At 39.4% G+C, this 15,617-nt stretch overlaps 1 protein-coding gene across 1 annotated transcript in view; it reads left to right on the forward strand.

Moving 5' to 3' along the window:
- Positions 1-15,617, forward strand: part of zmynd12 (zinc finger, MYND-type containing 12) — a 35,947-nt gene that overhangs the window by 7,777 nt on the left and 12,553 nt on the right. The window contains exons 4-7 of the mRNA XM_072586638.1: positions 688-857; positions 2,535-2,657; positions 8,685-8,811; positions 12,491-12,636. Of these exons, the coding sequence (XP_072442739.1) occupies positions 688-857; positions 2,535-2,657; positions 8,685-8,811; positions 12,491-12,636 (566 nt within the window). The remainder of the gene's footprint in view (positions 1-687; positions 858-2,534; positions 2,658-8,684; positions 8,812-12,490; positions 12,637-15,617) is intronic.

A 15,617-nucleotide genomic window follows, 5' to 3' on the forward strand; every position in this document is an offset into this window, starting at 1 on the left:
TTGAATTTCCGGTCAATGGTAACCCCAAGGATGTTGATAGTGGGGGAATTCAGTGATGGTAACACCACTAAATGTCATTTGTGTAATGCAAGTGTTGTCAGCCCAACCTGGATATTGTGTGATCTTGTTGCTGCTTCAGTATCTGAGGAGTCATGAATGACGCTGAACATTGTGCAATTATCCCCACTTCTGACATTCTGATGGACAGAAGGTCACTGATAAACTGCTGATTGGCTCATACTGCTGTGAGACATCTTGTATATTTCAAACTAGACAACCAGTATGTTCACATTCCAAATAATACTGTTTTTTTCCCCTCTGGGCTATGACAAAGGTAATAGATTTTTAAAATAGAGTCAGCAGAATAAACCATCACTGATTTGTGAGGCCTTATATGCAGCATTAGCTGGTGCCAGTATTCCATCAGTATCTTGCCCAAAAAGCTCTTTTCATGTATGAGCTGAGAAAGTCAGTGTTAGCAGAATATTTGACTGGAAGCAATGCCATAGAACTTGAAACTGACAATATCAAAGAACCAAACATGGACACTTTCAGGCAAAGATCACTAACCGGTAATCAGGGTATACTGAGCTCTCCATGGCTTTGTGCCACTCGACTGAGATGGTATATTTTTGAGCCTTGTTCTATTAGTAATTTGACCTTTTTTGTGTACTGAATGTTGCCCAGGCCTTGGCCAGTTAGATGAAGCAGAAGACTATCTCTCTCAGGCTCATTGGACAGTGATGAGGACCACAGAATGTGTTACTGCTATCCAATACAAATTATACCGAAACCTGGGCCTTTTGTACACAGCCAAATGTGACAACGAGAAAGCACTCTGGTACTTTGCTGATGATGTAAGTAGCTGAGAATTGTCTTATAACTGTAGTGTTCAGCTCAGTTTTTGCCTATATGGAAGAGAATGGTTTGATGTATAGATAGTTTGATGTATAGGTAGACAGTACATAAGTTTATTTTTAGAAATTCCTTCATATTTTTCCTTCCCTCATTCTAAAAGACTTTAACTGTGATGTGGGATTTGGGAATAATACCCAGACTCCTCAGCCAAGAAAGTGTCAGCAGACATTTAATCATAAGGGTGTTGAATCTTGTCTGTTTGAGAGAATTGCTGAAGCTGGAACAACATTGAGACCAAATCTTTCATTTCCTTCCTGTAAACCATTCTATCATGGAGACTGGGATGTGGGGGATGTGGTGGGGGATGTGGGGGGGGGGGGATCTTATAAAAGTGTATAAGATCATGAGAGGCATGGATAGGGTGAATGCACTCAGTCTTTTTCCCAGAGTTGGGGAATCAAAGACCAGAGGCGATCAGTTTGAAGTTAGAGTGGAAAGGGAACCTGAGGGGCAACTTTTGTACAGAGAGGGTGGTATGTACGTGGAATGAGCTGTCAGCAGAAGTGATTGAGGTGGGTACATTCATAATATTTAAAAGGCATTTGAACAAACAAATGGATAGGAAAGGTTTGGAAGGATATGGGCCAAATGCAAAGAAATGGGGTTAGCAAGAATAGACATTTTGGATAGCATGGACCGGTTTGTGCCAAAGGGTCTATCTCCATGCTATACGACGCTATGGCTCTATATGTTTAGCATTCTTTTGTGTTACAGCTCAGTCATAACACTTTTGCCCCTGATGCAAAAGTTTGTGAGCACGAAAACCAGACTGGCTGTTTTATCCAGATAGAATTTTACTTAGTGCAGAATACTGCCATTCCCATTAAATTGTTCACACATTTGTTTTGACTGATGCAGCTAGATGACTTTTTAACCAAAAGATCTGGAATTGCACCAAGTCATTCTGGTTGTCCACACCATTTCAGCCCAACAGGCAGACATAAAATATAATCAAGAATATTTCTGTTTTATGTGCCTGGATTAAGATAGTTTCACTATTTGTTTAAAATAAAAAATGGTGGATAGATCCTGTGTTATCAGACCTATTTTTATTTTGAAAGTTGTGAAATGAAGTGCAGATATTTATTCTGGATGTAGGTTTACTCGCTGAGCTGGAAGGTTCATGTTCAGATGTTTTGTCACCATACTCGGTAACATCTTCAGTGAGCCTCCGGACAAAACATTGCTGATGATTCACGCTTTCTATTTATATGTTTGGGTTGGTGATGTCATTTCCTGTGGTGATGTCATTTCTTGTTCTTTTTCTCAGGGGGTGGTGAATCAGGATAAAGTTCCCCTATCAACAGACACATTGGGGGTGATAAATCGGGTCCAAGCCAATGTGTTTGTTGATAGGGGAACTTTATCCTGATACACCACCCCCTGAGAAAAAGAACAGGAAATGATATCACCAACCCAAAGAAACCTAAACATATAATAGAAAGCAGGAATCATCAGCAAAGCTTTATCCGGAGGCTCGCTGAAGACGTTACCTAGTGGGGTGACGAAATGTATGAACAGGAACCTTCCAGCTCAGTGAGCAAACCTACATCCAGAACCTCAACCTGAGCTACAAATCTTCTCAAAACTCACAAACAGATATTTATTCTCAACAGATTTACCATGCCACGCAAGTGTTCGGTGCAGCTGATATTCGGACAGCTGGTGGATATTTTCACATGGCTAACGTGTTTTACAGAATGAAGAAAATGGATATAGCAGACTCACTCTACTCGGAGGTAAGCATCAGTGTCTCACACTGCAGCACGATCAACACCTTAAAAACTAAATATTTGACAATGTGTGTATCTCTTTGCTTGAAGGTTTTGGCCCATGCAAGAGCAAAGTTCTGTGGATGCACTGATCTCATGCTGATAGTTTTATCAAACTTATCATTTTCCCCATGAATGAAGTATTTGCAATAATTCAGCAACAGATGTCTCACAGTTGAAGGCAAACTTGCACATATATTTTTCATGTGGTTTTCTACAAAGAATTGGAGCAGGAGTTCTGATTGAATTCCTAAGACCCTAAGCGAAGGGGACACTAGTATTAAGTATCAGTATTATCCCAGTTAAAATGTGCTAACAAGTCAACACTATACTAGGTACCATTAGTCTCATTGAGTGGCTGAGACTTATTCAATTCTTGAGTTATTAGGCTTGAGAATTTAAATTTTACCGCTAAAAAGTTACCTTAATTCAGGAAAAGATAACTTTTCTGATGGAAAGCAAGACACTCATGAAGTAGCTATACTTCTGGGGTTACCAGGTAGATGCTGAGTAGAAACTTTATTTGGTCTGTGCTGAACATGGGAGGTCAGTTTTTTTATGTTCTGTTCTGAACAAGGGTAATTGGACTGGAAGTGTTAACTCTGATTTCTCTGTACAGATGCTTCCAGAGCTGCTGAGTTTTTTCCAGCAATTTCTGTTTTTGTTTCTGGTTTCCAGCATCCAAAGTCTTCCGGTTTTCTGAACATTGGAGTACTCGATGTAATCGAGCAGAAGAAATCGATATATCTGATGTTCTAACTCAAATCCTTCCTATATGATTTGGAGGTGCAGGTGTTGGACTGGGGTGTACAAAGTTAAAAATCACACAACAGGTCCAACAGGTTTATTTGGAAGCACTAGGTTTCGGACCGCTCCTCCTTCACCTTCCTATATGATCCCTCTGTTCCTCAATTCCATTAGTACTCAAAAGTCCATTGAGCTCCAGGTTTGAAAGGACACTCATAGCTCTCTGGTGAAGAAGGTTCTAAAGATTTTCATTACTTAAAATTATAGAATTTCTCATCTCATATTCTGAGTTTCTGATTACTCTTCTATTTCCATTCTAGATGCCCCTGCTGGTGAACGCTTTCTCTCAGTTTCTACTTTGCCAAGCCCTTCTTATGAATATTTTATATTTCAAATGGGTCACCTCTCATTCTGAATTCTAGGAATTAGGCCTATTCTGTTGAATTACTTTTCATAAGACAATTCCCCTCATCCCAGTAATTAATCCAATGAACTTTGTTGCAGTCTCGAGTATGTCATTCCAAAATGTCACACTATACTCTGCGTGCACTTTTACTATTCCCCTGCATATTTGTAGTCAAAGTCAGAAGTCACACAATACCAGGTTACAGTCCAACAGGTTTATTTGAAATCACAAACTTTTGGCACACTGCTCCTTCATCAGGTAAAGTGAAAGGAAGCACACAGACACAGAATTTATAGGTGGAGAGATAGGACAAATAGGACAGCATAATGGTGTTGGTGGAGTGTCGACAGGCTGAATAACAAGTCTTTGGCAGGTGATCAAAAGTGTCAACAGCTGAATAGTAAGCGAAGGGACATTAAGGCAGAGAGATAATTACAAAAACTCAAAAGTAAGATTGTGCCAGAGACAAACTAAATGACTGGAATAACACAATAGGTACAGAGTCGCATAACAAGGGTCTAACCAAAGTAGCAAGTAATCCAAAACTGTACAAACTAATTAAGGTAGAGAAATAATAAGCTATCAAGGGATGGTATCAAAACAGAACAGTGAGGAAGATTTTGCAAACACAGAACAGTGTGGTGGAGTTACAGGTAGCACAACATGAACCCAAGATCATGGTTGGGGCCGTCGTCATGGTTATGGGACTTGGTAACAATTCCAATAACCTTTTGGAATCCTCAAATAAACTTGCCTCCACGTCATCCTCAGATAGTGCATTCTAACCCTAACTACTTGCTGTGCAAAAAAGTTTTTCAGTGTCAGTTTTACTTCTGTTAGTATTTAATCTAACATGTGCCCTCATGATTTTGAATGCTTCAATCAGATATTCTCTTATCATTTTATTCTCCAAGGAGAAATTTTAAAACCACATACACAGGGAGCACCTGTAACACTGAGTGTGAAGTAAAAATGGGTAAGATTGAGGAAGTTAAAGTCTCTTCACCAAAGGAAATTGTATTGAAAACAAGACAATCTCTGGAATTGGCTTGGAATTTATCAAACCAACTTCTTAAATCTATACTTATAATTTGAAATTCCTCACCCCCTGCAACCATTCTCATAAGGCTGTTGTGTGTGTTTCATTATCTTCACATTAGTCCTAAAGTTTGGTGTGTCAAACTGACTACAAGACCCCAGCTGAGGTCCAATCAGCATTTTACACAAGTTCAATATAATCTCCTTGCTCTTGTGCTTTATTCTTTATTGATTGATCACTGAACCTGTCCTCCCACCTTGGTAGATCTATACACATATAGACCTGGGTCCTTGTTCCCCTACACCCCCTTTAGAATAGAACCCTCTAGATCCTGTCCCCATGTCTTTCCCACTATGCAGTCCCACTTGGCAGAAAGCCATCTCCTGCATTACCATGACAGGAATATATTTTTTTAAAAATTCAGGAACAACTGCAACCCTGATCTGTGCATGTTCATGTCCTGAAGTATTAGTGTGTTAACTAATGTGCATTTAAGGTCACAACTTTAGAACACATATTAAAATCCCTGTACTGCATGTAAAGAAAGGAGAAATTAGATCAGCCATGATGATGTTAAATGGCAAAGCAGAACTATCTCCTCCTGCTCAGAGTTCTTACATTCTAATTGGTTCCTTTCAAAACAAAGTCATTTGATCTGGGAGAAAGATACTCACAAGAAAAGAGATCTATTTTAAATTAACCTGTTGCGACCAACCAAGAAGACAGGTAATAATGAAGGGAAGCCATTTCAACCTTCCTAATTCAGGAGCTTAATGATTTGACATATTCTGTCTGGAGCCATAACAAATTGGGGGACCTCACCTGGCGACTGACCTCAGTGGTGGGCACGTTGTTGGAGGGAATCCTGAGGGACAGGATGTACATGTATTTGGAAAGGCAAGGGCTGATTAGGGATAGTCGACATGGCTTTGTGCGTGGGAAAATCATGTCTCGCAAACTTGATTCTGGTTTTTGAAGAAGTAACAAAGAATATTGATGAGGGCAGAGCAGTAGATGTGATCTATATGGACTTCAGTAAGGTGTTCAACAAGGTTCCCCATGGGAGACTGATTAGCAAGGTTAGATCTCATGGAATACAGGGAGAACTAGCCATTTGGATACAGAACTGGCTCAAAGATAGAAGACAGAGGGTGGTGGTGGAGGGTTGTTTTTCAGACTGGAGGCCTGTGACCAGTGGAGTGCCACAAGGATTAGTGCTGGGTCCTCTACTTTTTGTCATTTACATAAATGATTTGGATACGAGCATAAGAGGTACAGTTAGTAAGTTTGCAGATGACACCAAAATTGGAGGTGTAGTGGAAAGCGAAGAGGGTTACCTCAAATTACAACAGAATCTGGACCAGATGGGCCAATGGGCTGAGAAGTGGCAGATGGAGTTTAATTCAGATAAATGCGAGGTGCTGCATTTTGGGAAAGCAAATCTTAGCGGGACATACACACTTAATGGTAAGGTCATAGGGAGTCCATATAGATCACATCTACTGCTCTGCCCTCATCAATCTTCTTTGTTACTTCTTCAAAAACCACAATCAAGTTTGTGTTAATAGGTAGATAGGATAGCGAAGGCGGCGTTTGGTATGCTTTCCTTTATTGTTCACAGTATTGAGTACAGGAGTTGGGAGGTCATGTTGTGGCTGTACAGGACATTGGTTAGGCCACTGTTGGAATATTGCGTGCAATTCTGGTTTCCTTCCTATCGGAAGGATGTTGTGAAACTTGAAAGGGTTCAGAAAAGATTTACAGGATGTTGCCAGGGTTGGAGGATCTGAGCTACAGGGAGAGGCTGAACAGGCTGGGGCTGTTTTCTCTGGAGTGTCGGAGGCTGAGGGGTGACCTTATAGAGGTTTACAAAATTATGAAGGGCATGGATAGGATAAATAGACAAGGTCTTTTCCCTGGGGTCGGGGAGTCCAGAACTAGAGGGCATAGGTTTAGGGTGAGAGGGGAAAGATATAAAAGAGACCCAAGGGGCAACCTTTTCACACAGAGGGTGGTACGTGTATGGAATGAGCTGCCAGAGGATGTGGTGGAGGCTGGTACAATTGCAACATTTAAGAGGCATTTGGATGGGTATATGAATAGGAAGGGTTTGGAGGGATATGGGTTGGGTGCTGGCAGGTGGGACTAGATTGGGTTGGGATATCTGGTCAGCATGGACGGGTTGGACCGAAAGGTCTGTTTCCATGCTGTACATCTCTATGACTCTATGACTGGTCATAATATCTTCCAAAATGTATCACCTCACACAGGCCCACATTAACCTCCACCTGCCACCTATCCACCCATTCCACCAACTTGTCATTGTCCTTTTGAAATTCTACACAATCTTCCCAAGTTTACACTTCTAAGTTTCATATGATCTGCAAATTTTAAAATTTTGCCCTATAGCTTATGATCTAGATAATTAATATGCATCAGAAAAGCCAGGTTTCCAACACTGACCCTCGAGGAACTCCACTACAAAACCTTAAAAACATCTGTTAGTGATTACTCATGTTTCCTATCACTCAGCCAATTTTTAATCCTCCTTTATATCAATTTTAAGCCCTTTAACACTGAATTTGCTTCTCTTTCACCATAACAATGGTAGAGGGACAGATGCAAAGTATTCATTTGATACTTTAGCCATGCTCAATGTTGGAAATCCTTTTTAGATCCCTAACCTGCTCCACTCTTTTTACCACCTTTTACTATTTTGTAAGCCTCCTATGTCTTTTTAGTCTCATTTTGTCCTCCTGGATTTGTTTTTATTAGCAAATCTGAATACATTACAAGGACAGAAAATGCTGTGAATACTCAGGACTTCTGTTTCTCTCTCTCTCTGTTTCTGTTTCTCTCTCTCTCTCTCTCTCTCTCAGCACAGATTCTGCCAAAGTTAATAAGCCAGCTCAATGATAATGTTTCAGTCTCTTCCAGGTGCTGCCAAACCTGCTGACCAGTTCAACTTTTTAATTTTAGATTTATAACATCTGCAGTATTTTACTTTTGAACATATTATACTCAGTGCCCTTCATCTAAGTTATTGATATAGATTGTACACAATTGAGCCCAACTACCAAGATTCTTTTAGTAACCCTCTGATTACAACCTACCAATTTGAAAATGTCTTATTTATTCCTACACACAATTTTCTATCCATTCAAAAGTCCTCCAACTAATATTATCCCCAGTCCTAAAAGCCCTAATTTTGTGGAATCAACAGTGGCAACTTATCAAAAAGTCTTGTAAAATTTCAAGAACACACCACTAATCAATTCCTTTTTACATTATATACTCAAAAGACTCCAGATTTGTCATCACACAGCTTGTGTCATGACTTAATTTCTTAATTATAATGTTTTTAGTAAGTGTCTATCTCTTGAATAATATTCTAGCATGTTGCCTACTGATGAGGTTAAGACAACTGGCCTTTCAATCCTTTTTGACAACCATTTTTATTGTGACTCATTGAGCTGAGTACATCAATTACAGAGTCAGAGTCATACAATATGGAAACAGACCCTTCGGTCCAATCAGTCCACGCTGAACGTAATCAAAAACTAAACTAGCCCCACCTGCTTGCTTCTGATCCTATTTGTGTATCTGTCCAAACATCTTTTAAGTATCGTAGCTATCCCTGTATCCAGCACTTCATCAGGAAGTTCATTCCACATGCAAGCCAGCCACTGTGGAAAAAAAAACTTTGTTTAATGTCTTTTTTAAGTCTCCCTGAACAAGAAAAGCCATTATATGTTAGTTGTTTAAATTCAAAAGGCATTTATGATTCATATTTTAAATACAGGTAACCAATATCTGGAATACTTTCCTGGGTGAGCTTGTTGAGACAGAGATACAGAAAACACTGTGGAAAGCAGGCCTCAGTTCGCCAGAACCTGGCACCACTATCGTGGACTTGGAGGATGTTTTCGGTCTGTATTATACAACTTACTTACCTGTTTCCTTAAAGAATGGTATTTTCACAAATTATGATATTGACAGGAAGTAAATCCAGCCACATTGCCAGATACACTTTGGGACAATTCCTCCAATAAGGGTAGTCAAATTCTGGAGTATTTTAAATTTGTTTCAAATTCTCTCCATGTAAAATCACCTGTTTGAAATAATTATTGACTTGTAGGATGGCCAGAGAAGTTCCTGAAATTTTAGTATATCAAACAAGTTCTAATGATCAATAAGTAGAATAGATGGCAGCCTATACATAGGAGTATAGCAATAGAGTTAATTTAGAGTATGTCATAAACTGGATGTGCAGAGATAAAGGCTGAGAAGTGTAGGATGGCCAAGAAGAATGTTGATTATTGGGCAGGTGTAATAGACAGATGTTTCTTGTGGTGTGGTGTGGTTTCAAAGCAGGAATAGAAAACAAAAAAAAAGTCATCAAATGTGTTTTTTAAAATCGTAGAAGACAAGGATATCAAGATTCTGATGCCCGGATTTGACCAAGCAATATCGTCATACATTAATTTTACATTCAGTGGCCAACAAACATACATACTTCGTGTTCTCTTGTCTTTTGGTGCCCAGATGTTCAAATAACCACACTTTAAACTTGGATAGATGAGAGCTATTTTTCTTTAATACAACTGTCATGCTTGCCTGGTCAGATGACTTGACTATCTATTGGAGAATGTTTGTCCCAGTGGAATATTTACACATACAATTACTTCCTAACTCTTTACAAACAAACAAACAAACAAACAATGTAACAATACATAATATCCCCAATTCTTTAAAATGTAAGCAGTATAACTGTTTTAGTCATTAACTGTGGTCTGGATGGTACTTTAGTAGCTATCATTACCTCTTTCTGCTGTGGGTTTCTGTACTTCTGGAAAACGTTGCATGTTGACACTTCTCAATGTCTTTGTAGATACCCATCCAGTACACAGCTGATGTGGCTCCACGTTTATATTTCTTCATTCCCATGTGGTCTTCATGCAGCTTCTGGAGAAGTTCTTCCTCCATTATTTGGTTTAGTTGAAACCTAGCTGTTGTTCAGTCAGTGTTTTCAACTGTTTCATGGCTTCATATGCTCTGGCAATGTCAAGAGTTTTCAATATTGAGAGCTTGACCTTTCCTCTTTGAACTTTTATAGTTTAGGGTGTGCAAAATCCCACATTAGTTGATTATTAGCCTTATATTTGTATCCCTAAACTTAATATTTTCTGGCTATATTTTTCAGTGTCGTTACAAAGTTGTCTAAAGGCTTGCCTAACTCCTGACTTTAAATTGATATGGGTAGATCTGATTACTTGATCTTGGCTGCAGTTCTATGCTGAATCCTTAAAAAAAATCTGGATTTCTGCTATCTTCTTCAGCACTGCAAGCCATTAAATAAAGTAGTTTGTCTCCTGTCCGTAAAAAGGATATAGCTAATCTTCGCTTCTTTGCTAGTGCCCTTTGGGAAACTACTGCTCTGGAGCCAACCTAATGAACTTCCTCTGGGACTGCTCCCAGTGCCAGTACATGTTTAGATAAAGATATAATCCATACGGGTGGAGGTAAAAAATATTAAAGGACACTGGTTTTCTGTCAATAGATCCCCTGACAGTAGCTGTACAGTGAGAAAGAATAAATCAGGAGATAATAAGTACATGTAAAAGAGTCAGTATATCAGTCATGGGTGACTTTAATCTTCATGTAGATTGGGATAGTCAGATTGGCAAAGAAAGCTATGAGAAAGGATTTACAGAGTGTATTAAAGACAGTTTCCTAGAACCAATATATTGTGGATCTAACCAAGGATCAGGCTATTTTTTCAGCAAGTGATGTGCAGTGAGACAGACTTAATAAATAATGCCAGAGTAAAAAATCCCCTTGGAAGCAGGCACCATAACATGATAGAATTTATCACAATTTGAGAGGGAGAAACACGATTTGGGAACAACTGTGTTAAGCTTAAATAAGAGCCGGCTGTTGTAGACTAAGGACGGAGTTTAGCAGCAAAGACAGTTGAGGAACAGTGACAGACATTTAAGAAAATTGTTCGTTGTTCATAGCAAAGACATATACCAGTGAAGAAGAAGCTTACACGAGAGTTATCAAGCATTTAAGGATATTATCAGACCAAAAGAAACATTTGATGTGGCATTAAAAATTAATGGGAAGTCAAAAGGATTGGGAAAGTTTTCAAAACCAATAAAATAGTGAGAAAACAAATGATGATAAACTTACAAGTAATATCAATGTGAAAAGCAAGAGCTTCTTTAAATATATAAAAAGGAAGAGAGAAGCCAAAGTGAACATTGGCCCCTTGGGGATGAGGCTGGAGAAATAATACTGGGAACCAGGAAACAGCACAGGAGATGAATAAATACCTGGTATCCATTGGTCTTTGCAACAGCAATCCAGAACTGATTCACTATTTCAAATGTTATCCACACTCTGCATCAACTTCTGTCTGTAGCATAGCCATTCTACATAAAGATCCTTATCTGATTTCTTTGACACTGTGACTATTTAAAATTGATATTTCCTCATCACCCTCACACAACCATTCTATCAAATTAATACAGAAAACATCTCATTACTTAATATGTAAAAAGTAATTACTTATCACTTAAATAATAATGGAATTTTACCTTAAATTAAAAAAGAAACCTGCCTGCAGAGAGCCTTCTCACTCTCACCCTCAACTGACTATTCGGACACTGCGATAATACAGTAAGCTTCCAGTATTTCAGATATATAATTTTTGCCAGTTTATCAAGAGTGCCAGTTCATAAGGTGCTAGTTAAAACACTAATTTAAGAAAAAAAAACTCCTCTTGGTCTTTGCTGCTTGCATGGAGATTATTTGAGTATTGCTTAAAAATATTGTCAAAGGTTTTCGTCTTGCTTACATCAAGGCAATTCACAAGACTACCAATATAAAAGGCAGCAACGTGTTTAGACTGTGTAAGAGGAGAGTACTGATTTGTAACTAGGGGATGTGGACAGTATTTTGATTACATCTTGGTTCAACATAAAATGCTACAACATTAGCTCAAACAAATTTCCAGCAGGAGTCACCACATAATAAACAGAGCTGGGAATCCTGACTGACCTTTGGTGGACTCGGTACAGATTGTAGAACTTTCAATTGCACAAATTAAAAATCAACCTTTGAACCATCCAATCCAAATGGTTCAGATATAAATTGTCTTTACAAAAGAAGCTATCAGGAGACCTTTCCTTAATGACTCATATTGATGAATGGGTGAATAAAATGGACTTCATGTAATCAGGCATCCATCGGCAATCAGGCAATGGGTACAAACACTATAACTGCAACAATTTCATCTGTCACTATATCTGCAGCTAATGAGAGCAGGACAAAAGTGAAAAAATATGTGTTTCAACCTCAGGTATATAGTTGCTTGCATCACAAGGTTTAACATGGCTGAAAGAGAAATGCAAATGATGTCCTCCCAGGCCATTGCTAATTCAGTCAGCTATGGGAGTTGCGCGACTTATTTCTGTAACTTTTATTTTTTCTCTCTCTTATGAGGATGTCATCTCCTTTTGGGTTATATGGTTACACAAGCTGAGTGAACAATACCTGAATGAAATTCTATTTCTAAATACAACCACGTTGTGTCTCCTGAAGATGATGCCCAGGAAGCAGAAGCAGTTCAAGTTCTGCATGCAATTTTTGACCTGCGGAACCAAGAGTACCTTCCAAAACAAGGCAAAATTGGAAAAATTGCTGAGACCCTGGCTATGCTTTATTTCCTTTTCTTGGATTTTAAAAAGGTAGGATTTATATTACCCTATCAGAAGACATAACCTGAACACATTGACAGAATAAACTTGATCCAAGTATGATATTTTGCACTTCTATTATTGTTAAGTTGCTAAAGACAAGGATCAAGCTTTTGCCAAATTGATAAACAATGAAACTTTATAGAAGGTCACAAGTGAAGAGATAAAAGGTCCTGTTGCATTATGGTAGTACCAGAAAGGGCAAAGGCTTATTGAATGACTGCTTCATCGGTTATGGTACCAAGTCAGGCAAATGTGGAATCTTAAGTCCTACATCAATTTAGCAAACTGAACTATGAACATAAAGATTAACTAAGGTGTCCAACACCAACCTGACTGTTGTCAATTTCCCCTACTGGCAAATTGCACATACAAAGTGACATTTTTGCCAAAGTTCATGAGAAGAACTGTCCACATCGGCTAAGAGGTGTTGTATTGTCAGATAAGCAATAGGTAAATAAGTTGCAGTAAGGTACTTTGAGATAAGTTAGCACCTTTGGAAAAGGATTTCTACTTTGGGGAATGATTTCCATTACCTATTAATTATATCCCGCACAGGGCAGGAAGCAAATTATATTTACTACTTCAAATTCATCAAATCACTATTCGGCCCGTCGAGTCTGCACCGAACCTTCTAAGAGCATCTTGCTCACACCCAGTCCCCCAACCTATCCTGTAATCTCACATTTACCATGGCTGATCCTCCTTGCCTGTATATCACTGGACAATGTAGAATAATGTTGCATGACAAATCCACCTAACCTGCAAATCTTCAGACTGTGGGAGGAAACCAGACCACCCAGCAGAAATCCACAAGATGCGGGGAGAAGGTCTGTGTGGTGTTTGCACAGTCACCCAAGGCTGGAATCAAACTTGGGTTCCTGGCCCTGAGAGGCAGCAGTGATAACCACTATGCTACCATGCTGCCTTCTCGATTCTTCACCTTCTAGGTCCAGTACATCTCCCGGCATGGTAAAGATTGCACTACGGAACACAATTCTCACTCATTATCCAACAGCACTGATTGCACACCTTCTGCTAGAAACAAAGTTCAAGATTCCCCTGATGGCTCAGTGGTTTAAAACAATTACTAGGGGCAGTACCAGAATAAATCAGTGTGAAGCCCAAAGGTTGAACTGATACATTATAGTTTAAAAAATGAAGAAAATTTGAGTTTATATCGTGCTTTTCACAACCACCACATCTGAAAGCATTTTACAACCAATAAAGTTATTTTTGAAGTTACTATTGTAACATAGGAAAGGCAGCAGACAATACAGACAAGGCAAACTCCCATAACTAGCAATTTGATAATGACCACAATTTCATTTTGTGTTGTTGGTTGAGGAATTAAATACTGGACTAACAACCAAGGATGAATCGTCTGCTGTTTTCCGAAATAGTCCATGGAACCTTTCACATCTAGCTGAGCAGGCAGATGGAAACTATATAATCTAAAAGACAGCATCACTGTCAAAGCAGCACACCCTCAGTACACTCCCTCCTGGAATGGGACTCGAGTCCAGATCCACATATTTCACCTTGCTAACAACTAATTTAACATTCTCCTTAACTTCCTCAACTAGCCATAATTTGCTTATCCCTCTCTGAAAATTACCCATTACTGGGATGTATTTTTGCGGAGAGTCATGAATTACTTCTGTGAATGTGGAGGAGTCAGTATTGGACTGGGTGGATAAGTCAGAAATAACACAACATCAGGTTATAGTCCAACAGGTTTATTTGAAATCATTTGAGATCACAAGTAACCAAAGGTGACTGTGTCAAAACAGAACAGTAAGGAAGATTTTACAATACAGAACAAAATGGTTAGGCTACATGTTTGACATGATCCATACTACAAACTAGAATGGACTACTGCAAAAGCGTACCAACAACTGAACAACCAGGAACACTATAGACAACTACTTGCTGATCCAACCAAAGAACACACCCATTAACTTAACAGACTGATCAAGACCTTTGATCCAGACCTTCAGAGTGACCTAAGCACTCTCATCCCATGTATTTCTTGCACTGGAGACTCTACTGCCTTCCAAAAATACACAAAGCAATAGATCCAGATGTCCCACCTATCAGGCAATGGAACCTTGTGTCAGAACCTCTCCATCTTGAAACCCATTGTGCAAGGAACCCCCAGTTTCTGTCAGAATGCTACAAATATCTTACAGAAACTCAGCACCCACAGACTTGTCGAACCAGGAACATTCCTCATCACAATGGGCGTTTCGGCACCCTACACCAGCAACCCCATGATGATGGCTTCATTGCAACAGCCTCAGTACTCAACACCAATAACTGCCAAATTTCAGGCACCATCCTATAACTCAGTTGCTTCATCCTCGACCACAATGTCTTCACCTTTGATAACCAGCTCTTCATACAGACATACAGAGCAGCAATAGGGACCAAATTTGCACCCGAATATGCCAACACTTTCATGCACAAGTTCAAGCAAACCTTCTTTGCTGCACGGACTTCAAGTCAGTACTATATACCAGTTACATTGAAGACATTTTCTTCCTTCAGACTCATGGCAAGGAATCACTGAAACGACTACACAGTATATCAACAAGTTTTATCCCACCGTCAGAATACCATGGGTTACTTTTCAGAATTAATCTCATTCTTGGACACATGCATCTCCATCATGGACAGTCACCTCAGTACCTCACTCTACCTTTAGCCCATGGATAACCTCACGATATCTAGCTTCCATTCTAAGCGTGTTAAAGAAGCCATCCCCTATGTTCAAGCCTTGTATATACACACAGGATCTGCTCAGATGAGGGGGGAGTGCGTCAGAAACCTTTGCTGAAAGATGTCCTCATCAGAACAGGATACGATCCTCAACTCAAGGATTGCCAATTCCAGCATGCCACAACCAGAAACTGCTACAACCCCCTCAGAAGACAGACACAGGACATGACCAATAGAGCACCCTTCGTCGT

The sequence above is a fragment of the Chiloscyllium punctatum genome, chromosome 16 (genome assembly GCF_047496795.1).
Source record: "Chiloscyllium punctatum isolate Juve2018m chromosome 16, sChiPun1.3, whole genome shotgun sequence".
In the NCBI taxonomy this organism is placed as follows: domain Eukaryota; kingdom Metazoa; phylum Chordata; class Chondrichthyes; order Orectolobiformes; family Hemiscylliidae; genus Chiloscyllium; species Chiloscyllium punctatum.